Here is an 8,966-nt window from a genome sequence, read left to right as displayed (position 1 = left end):
AACGTAACATGATCAAAGTTTTTAACTGTAGTTCACCTGAAAGCAACACCTGTTGTATATCATCATCATCATCACCATCATCATCATCATCATCATCATCATCATCATCATCACCATCATCATCATCATCACCATCATCATCATCATCATCTTCAGCTGGTGCTCAGATCTGCACCAAACTGCTCCCAGCTCATTTGTTTATTGATTAAGGAACAAAAAATGATCAGCTGTGAGGAGTAAACACAGAAGCACTCAGACAGTCATCAGGGAAACACACATCTCATTCAATCTGCTGCATCTGTCAGTAAACACACACACACACACAGGTGTGACCAGGAGTGGGTTTACACACTTACTGGTGGGATGAAGAGAGCATCAGAGCAGTGGCTGCAGCAGATGATTTCTGAGCTGAAGGAGTGTTTAACACACACAGATGTGATGCGGTGACACGTGCAGAGCGGAAGTCTGCAGTGACCTCTACAGGTCACGGAGACTCACTGCAGCATCCAGGCATCTGGGTCTGAAAACTGCTCATCAGTCAGACCAGGGACCCCAACCCTGGTCCTGGAGGACCGGTGTCCTGCAGGTTTTCCAGGTGTCCCTGCTGCAACACACCTGGTTCACATCAATGTGTGTTTAGCAGACATGTGCAGAGCTGGTCTGAGTCTGAGTCAGGTGTGTTCCAGCAGGAATACTGGGAAAACCTGCAGGACACTGGTTCTCGAGGACCAGGGTTGAGGATCCCTGAGTCAGAAAACACAAATCTGATTATTGTTTGTACAGTTGGTGTTGTATACCAACACTGACGAAGTTTTGGTGGAAAAACTATTGGTCATTTAAAAACCAAGTTACCAATCCATATTTACTCTATATATTTATTTAATTATTTTTCCTATTATTTATTCAGATCCTGTTTCGTGTTTGCCTGCGTGATTGTTTGCCATCCATCCATCCATCCATCTTCTGCCGCTTATCCGGGGTCGGGTCGCGGGGGCAGCAGCCTAAGCAGGGAAGCCCAGACTTCCCTCTCCCCAGCCACATTTGCCAACTCTGCGGGGGGGATCCCGAGGCGTTCCCAGGCCAGCCGAGAGATGTAATCCCTCCAGCGTGTCCTGGGTCTTCCCCGGGGTCTCCTCCCAGAGGGACGTGCCTGGAACACCTCACCAGGGAGGCGTCCTCCCTGGTGATTGTTTGCAGTTTCTTGAAAATGTTCTCTCAAATATGCTGACAAAGAGGGAAAAAAAAAATCTTATTTTCTTTGGGTTTATATGTCCATATGTTCTTTTTTAAATTTACATTTATCATGTAAAATTAATTCTTCACCCTTTTATGCATGCATTAATGAAAAATAATGCTTCATTTTTTTATACAGTTTTTTCCCTCTGCAAGACATGTGCAAATATACTTTTTTGTTTATTAGTGATTTTAATTTATTTGATTTATTGATTTATTTTAATGTATTCTCTATAATAATTTTAATATATGCATTCAGAATTATATTATGTTAATATTTTCTAAAAATATAGCTGTATCACTTTTTTTATCCTAACTATCACAAAGGCAAACTTGCGTAATTACAATGTATGTATTTATTTTAAATTATGTTATATGTTTATTTGTTCTTGGATGACTCACTAAAATCCACTAAAGTGGTTGATTTAAAAATATACCATCCACAGTCAGGAATATGAAAGAATTAATTTACTTCAATATTTATAGCTATTTAGCATTTATCTAAAATGTTGAATAGTTTTGCAAATAAAAGCTTGTTTTGCGGCAGAAAATATGATTTTACAATTAATAATGTGACGATTTAACGTTTCTGTTTAGTCGGAACCAAAGATGCGTCCCACCGCGGTCCCATCGGAGCCTTATAGATGTGGGACGGGAGCGATGGAAAGATGGCCGCGGCTGTGGTACAAATGTCCTGCCTGTACCGGGGGATGATCGCCGTCCGGGCCACCGGCATCAGGACGCTCATCCCCGGACTGGTCCCGCGGCAGTTCCGAGCCTTTTCAATGCGGAAGGAACCGGACCTGGAGGAGAATCCATTTTTCAACAAGTACCAGGAAAAGATCCAGAAGCTGCGCAGGTCAGCTAGCTAAACGAACTAACGCGAAAATTCCGCTCAAATTTCCTGATTTTAACTTTAATTTAATATCTGGAAAGTTTCTCTGCATCTTCTGGCATCAATAAGATGTTTTTAGAAGCAGGACTTTCAACAGATCATGTCGGCTAATGTTTAATTAATGTAAAACCGTATTTTCTCATGTTAATAAACATTAATTATAAATTATAAAAGTAAAAATGGGGTCAGCTGTCATGTTAACTTTGTGTTGGAATATCAGATAAATGTGACTGGAAGCAGAATATAGCTGCCGAATTTATCAGAGGACTTTATCCAGTTTTATAATAGGGAAATGAGAGACAAAATCTTTCCTTTAGGGTATTTATGTACATATTTATTCATTTTATATTATATTTATTTATTTATCTAATATTTATGGTTTATGTAAAAAAACAAAATAGTAACAAAATTATTTTTTAACGTTTAAATGATAATATATATTAAATTAAACATTTAAATTATAATAAATGAATAATAATAATAATTATTATTATTATTATAAAAATGCAGCCATCAAACATTCAGTGTATTTGACAGCAGCTCAACAAAAATACTTGCTTCTGTATAAACAAATTATAAAATATCATTTTAAGTCAGAAAAAACTGTCAAATTACCAACAAGAATATTAATGGTTTTTAAAAACCCTTTTTTTCTTTTTCTTTTTTTTTTTTTATTTAAAAGTGGATTTTTCAAAATTAAATAAAAATAATCCATTATTAAAATATTTAGCCATTTTTATTGTTTTTATTGATCTTTTTACTTGTCTTTTTGGGCATTATAGCAGCAGAATGATGGTCTGGATACTGTGTTGTTTTTTTCCTGAACGAAAACAAGAAAAATTACGAACGAAAATAAGTTTTATACATTTTTTTGGTTTTTAATCTACAAAAATCAGCAATATTAAAGAATTGAGAGAATCGCAATTTAAATTGAATCGGCACCCAAAAAAAATCTGAATCAAATCAAATTAAAATAAATAAATAAATAAATAAATAGACAAGAAATAAAAATAAAAAAGAACTTAAATAAAATTTTAAAATAATCGGAATCGAATCGGGACAAAAGCATATCGTCACAGTCCTAGACGTTAGTAACTAATTATTCATTTTAACACTTCATTTTACTGTGTTTCTACAAGATGGATTGCAGAGATCAGTGTGTTTTGGTGTTTTCACTGATTTTGGTCTGAATTGTTTCAGTGCCAAACCACAGGAGTACAAGGCTCGGCTGGAGAAGCGGCATGACGCCAAGAAGGAAGTCCTCGGACAGTCCAAGCAGGCAGAGTTTGTCCGCCTCATGGAGGAGGAGGTGAAGTATCCGCTGGGTTGATTCCCTCCAGACACACAAACTTGTAGCTTTTTCTTTCTCCATCATAATATTCTGAATCTACTAGGATTACACCGGCAACAGCAAGCAGCTGGGGACAGAATGGTGTCTTTGCTTTTACCATGTTTATAAAGGGTAACTTTGTGCTTCATCTTTGGGGCTGAACTGGGATTTAACTCGAGCTGTTGGGAATCTTTTTAGTTCGAGAAACGGGACAAAATGGCTGCTGGTGATGGAGGATCAGGAGGCTTCACCAAGAACAAGGTGAGCAGCGTGAAGGAGCACAAATCCAGAGTACAGCTGGGTTTTATAACTGATTATAACCAATATTATTATGCAGTTTAACATGCTGATAGTCATGGTTTAATGTGAGCAGATAAAATCAGCTTCATGGATATTTAACCGTCAGTTCATTCAGTCTTTATTAAAGACAAACGAATAGTTTTCTGTACATGAAGTGTGTAACAGACTGTAACACGGTGTCCTCCAGACGCTGGGCTCCATCCTCAACCTGGAGATGGTGAAGGAGAAGACCGGCGAGGAGGTGGCAGAGGTGAGTGTTGGCTGTTAGGTGAAGCCTGCTGGTTTCCAGTTGGTTTCCATTTGGTTTCCAGCTGGTTTCCAGTTGGTTTCCAGCTGGTTTCCAGCTGGTTTCCATTTGGTTTCCATTTGGTTTCCAGTTGGTTTCCAGTTGGTTTCCAGCTGGTTTCCAGTTGGTTTCCAGCTGGTTTCCATTTGGTTTCCATTTGGTTTCCAGTTGGTTTCCATTTGGTTTCCAGCTGGTTTCCAGCTGGTTTTCTACAGATCTGTTAGAGGCAGCAGCAGAATCAGAAATGATCAGTTTTACATGATCTGAAGGAAAACAAACAGCTGCGAGCTGAGTGACATGAAACGGCTCCAACAGGGTCACTGGGACGGATGATGGCAGCAGCAGACTTACTGTTCCCACAGTTCCCAGTAAGACTTCTGAGAGGTTGAGAGGTGTTAGTCATTCAGGGGTCTGCAGGCTGCAAAGGGACCGTCCACATCAGCTCTTTTCATTACATGAGCAAATAAATAAATAAAGAACCAGCAAATGTTTTTATTCTTTGGACTTAATAAATCCTGCAGGTTTTTATCTCAGCTCTTGGTAACATGAGCAAAAAAATAAATAACCAGCAAATGTTGCAGTTTTTTTTCAGTTTTTATCTCGGTGAAATAACTGTATTAAATTCCTACAATATAAAATGTTTTTCTCTTCATTACACTCTAAACTCTCAGGTTTTTTCTTTTAAGGAAACATAAGTTTCCTTAAAAGTTATTTACCAAATGGTTGTTTTTTTATTTTAAAACCTAAAGCAGAAAAAATTTGTGCTTCTGGAAACCAGAAAACTTCCTCATGTAGATGTTTGTCAAGAATCCTTTTCAGAAGGTCTAAACGGGTTTATTTTGTTGGGAAAAAGGTCTTTTTGGTTGTAAAAGTTTTAGAATATCGGAAAGGAAAATGTCTAGAATGTTAGGAACAGCTCGTCATCGGAAGCTGCAACCTCGGCGTGAAACGCGTGACGGCGGCGCGACGACACGATGTTTGTTGCTAATAAAGTTACGAAGTCGTTGATGACGTGGTGGGATTCTGATGTGCACAGCTGCTGATGACGATGATGATCAGGAGTTTTTGACGGTGAAGAGGAATATTCTGGTCCACATGTTGAGAAACCAGACGTCTCTAACTTCTAAGTATTTGCAGCCCAGCTGGTGTTTTTTCTGCACTTTGTTCTGGTTTCTGCTCAGATTGATCAGTTTTATCATCTGAACTATCTTCATGTTTTTCTTTCAGCTCTGGATGAAATATTTTTCCACTAAAGACACGATCAGCGCCGTCATCCCGGTGAGGATTTCTTAATGGTTTGTGCTGTTGATCCCAGTCCCCCCAACACACACACACACACACACACACACGATGTCAGTATTGCTGACATAATTCAATAATCTCCATGTTTGCACAGTAAAGGGAGCAAATGGATCATTTTAACCCTTAAAACTCCACCAGATCTCCCAGAGCCCCATCACTTATATCATCATCATCATCAGCGTCTCAGGACCAGCAGTGTGTAACTGTGATGGTCATGTGACCCTCCAGCTGGTCTACGAAGGTTTTCCAGCGTTTCTATCCGTCCAGGAGGTTTACAATCCAGACACAACATGTAGTGTTTATTCAGAGACTCTAGATGGTAAATCCACCATTATTTATCACATCTTCATCACCATCACTACCATGTTGCTAAGAGACCTCTATTTTCACCTGGACATGATGATGAAGACACTTCCTGTCAGACTTTCCACCAATCAGAGAGCTTAAACTGACGGTAACGTCCAATCAGGAGCAGCCAAAGATCAACAAGTGATGAGAAAAGCAGGAAAATAATGATCCTCTATGGCTGGAATAAAGCCAGGAAGACGTTTGGGATGCAGCTGAGGTGGAGGTGCTGCAGTGAGGACAGCAGGTAGATAGTAGCAGGAAGACGTGTGGAAACATGGAAACAGTGTGTGTGTGTGTGTGTGTGTTTCAGATGTGAGAAAAGGTTTGGTCACTGCTGATCTATGTGTGTTATTTCTACAAACTTCTGGTTGCTCTTTATGCTGCTTTATCTGTTCATACATTCATTTTGCATCATTTTAGCCTCAGAATCTGACAGCTGAGGCTGAAACATCCCGTTTCCATGGAAACGTCACGTCTGCAGCTGACTGGGAGGGAAACGGTTCATCTTGGACGTTTAGATTAAAAACTAAACAGGAAGAATGTCAGAAAGTGCCGTGGAGTTAAAAGGTGTTTCATGGATCAGGTTTAACAGCTGCTCTATGTTTTATTTCCAGTCTCACATCTATGAAGTGATTCTCAGAAGATCAAAGTCCTGCCCCATGGTAAGATGATGATGATGATGAAGGTTACTGTATCTTCTGTCAGGTTTAAGATGTTCTGTTGCCTCCGATCCTCCAGGTGAACATTTCCTCTTTATTATTCCGAGCAGTTGCCATGGTAACCCCTCTCTGTGTGGTTCCCCTCATCAGTTTCTGTACGCCCTGCCCCAGAAGGAGGGTTACGAGTTCTTCGTGGGTCAGTGGTCCGGGCACGAGCTCCACTTCACCTCCCTCATAAACGTCCAGGTAAGCCGCTTCAGGCTCACGCTGCCTTCAGGCGCTGCAGGGAAAGTTCAGCTTTCTCTCTTTCAGGCAGCTGGTTTGATGTGCGTCGACCTCTGATCAGTCGCTTCTCGTTTCAACAGGGAGGAATAAATGATGGTTTAGTAAATCTTTTCCCAGTGTTTCCATTCCTTCTCCCAACACAGTTTTGTCCCGTTCTTCCTGTAAAACCTCCGGTTTGGGACACATCAGGACCGTCTGATTTACTCAGACGTTCAGAGTTGACTTGTGAGGATAAAAGCTGCAGTTAAACGACTCCTCCAGTGTCTCGGTCAGACTTACTGAGGCGTAGCAGTGGATGTGTCTGAGCCGAGTTACGACGGTAAACTGAACTTTATGTGATGTCACTTCCAGGTCCACTGAACCGAGCGGTCGCTGAATGGAAGCATTTATCTGAAAATATGGAAACATGTCAGAGTGACATCTCGGTAAATCCTGAAGGTGACAACGGCAGCTAAACCTGCTTGTGTGTTGATGCTGTCATCACGTTTCCCTGGTAACACACATGTTCTGTTCCACACCTAGAGCAGTAATGTTGATGCGTGCCACTGATTGCACCGACTAGTCTGAGGAAGCCAGTCTGAAGGCAGTTAGCCTCTGCTGAATTACCCAGAGTGCCGTTGGGAAGCCCCCGACACACAGCAAGCTGAGGAGCGGCGATGTTTCCGCCTCAGTTCTGCTTGTAGATGGTTGTTTGTCCTCATCAGCAGCGCTGCCGTTGCATTTCCCCGCAGCGAGACGTGACGACGTTTAGTCCAGAGAACCAGGTCCACGTGCCGCTGATTCTGCTCACAGCAACGTCTGAAGTGACGCCTGTGAACGTAACTCTGTATTGTGGAGCTTAAAGCGGCTCTATGATGCTATGTCTACTTTTCTGAGCTTTCCACAGTGTTATAGGGATGAATCCTCATCAGACATGTGAGCGGCAACAACTTTTTTTCTTTTTTTATCACCTACATGCATGTTTGAGTTTTCCAGCACGCGCTACATTCGGTTTCCATGGCAACAGAAACTATTGGTTTTAGAGTTTTTTCTACTTTGAAATTTTAGTTGCGTCCCGGGGGAGGGACTCCGTGATTGGTCATCTTCTCTAGGTTGTGCACGTTCACAAGAAGAAAGCCACGCCCACCTTCACTGCTCAGTGTAACTACTTCTAGCAGCTGACCAATCAGACGCAGCCTGCAGGCAGAAGGCGGAGCTTCCTCTGTCCGCGTGTTGCTGGCAGAGGCTGATCTGAGACGATCAATACAACATGAATGAAGGGGTTTGTGAAAAAATGTTTGATTATTTCTTGTAGGGGTGGAATTCTGGATTTTCTTTTTTTTTTTGGCTTCACAATTTTAAAATCGATTTTTTTTTTTGTTTGTTTAAAAAAATCTTTTTTTTTTTTTTCAAATAAATAAAAATAATCCATTATAAAACTTTTTTCATTTTTATTGTTTTATTGATTTTTTTACTTGTCTTCTTGGGCATTATAGCAGCAGAATGATGATCTGGAAGCTGGGTTGTTTTTTCCTCATTGAAATCAAGAAAAATGACGAGCGAAAAAAATGTTTTAAACATTTTCTTTGGGTTTTTCAATCTACAAAAATCAGCAATATCAAAGAATTGTGAGAATCGCAATTTAAATCGAATCGACACCCAAAAAAATCAGAATCGAATCGAGACAAAAGCATATCGTCACTCCTAATTTCTTGTCCTTCTGGATTTGCAGATTAAAATAAATTAGACAGAAATGTGCATTATAGATAGACTTTAAATGTTTCCTCAGTAATCCTTGTTCATGTTGTCCTGCCAGATGATGATGATGATGATGATGATGGTTCTGGATGCAGGTCAGATCAGACTTGCTTCCTTGTCCTTTACACCCTGAATTCCTCCAGACTGATCGACGACTTAGTGACATTCTGATGTCCTGTCAGCTTCGTTGACCATCACTGAGGCTCAGTGATGTTTGGAGACCAGTTGCAGACTGGTCTTTACTGGTTTCCATCCTTGCTTCTTTAAGGCTTCAACAGAAGCTGCTTTTGTTGAAATCCTGGTTGAATTTAAAGGTTGAAGCATTTTTATTTCAGTCTGTCTGCAGTGAAACTGAACAGCAACGTTTATGTGAGAATCGCTGACTGCTTTGTGTTTGGTTGTTTAAAAAAAAGGTTTTAGTTTCCAGATTTTCTCCGTTTCCTGCTGGTTCATGAATGTTGTTCTGTCACGCCGTCTTCTTAAAAACATCTAACATCTCGCCGTCTTTGTCCAGACGCTGGGCGAGAACGCTCCCAGTCAGCTGATTCTCTACCACTACGCCGACCTGAAGGAGGAGAAGGGCATCGTCCT

At 40.6% G+C, this 8,966-nt stretch overlaps 1 protein-coding gene across 1 annotated transcript in view; it reads left to right on the top strand.

Annotated features, from left to right (window-relative positions):
* Positions 1-1,877: 1,877 nt before the first annotated feature.
* Positions 1,878-8,966, top strand: part of atpaf1 (ATP synthase mitochondrial F1 complex assembly factor 1) — a gene marked incomplete at its 5' end in the record, with an annotated part of 7,605 nt that continues 516 nt past the window's right edge. The window contains 8 exons of the mRNA XM_079264250.1: positions 1,878-2,092; positions 3,329-3,437; positions 3,657-3,719; positions 3,946-4,008; positions 5,272-5,322; positions 6,309-6,356; positions 6,504-6,599; positions 8,890-8,966. The exon at positions 8,890-8,966 is cut by the window's right edge and continues 31 nt beyond it. Of these exons, the coding sequence (XP_079120376.1) occupies positions 1,878-2,092; positions 3,329-3,437; positions 3,657-3,719; positions 3,946-4,008; positions 5,272-5,322; positions 6,309-6,356; positions 6,504-6,599; positions 8,890-8,966 (722 nt within the window). The remainder of the gene's footprint in view (positions 2,093-3,328; positions 3,438-3,656; positions 3,720-3,945; positions 4,009-5,271; positions 5,323-6,308; positions 6,357-6,503; positions 6,600-8,889) is intronic.

This window comes from Telmatherina bonti (genome assembly GCF_933228915.1).
Source record: "Telmatherina bonti genome assembly, contig: scaffold_260, whole genome shotgun sequence".
In the NCBI taxonomy this organism is placed as follows: Eukaryota; Metazoa; Chordata; class Actinopteri; order Atheriniformes; family Telmatherinidae; genus Telmatherina; species Telmatherina bonti.
Note: the sequence above shows the minus strand (reverse complement) of the source record. Positions and strands in the feature narration are given on the sequence as shown.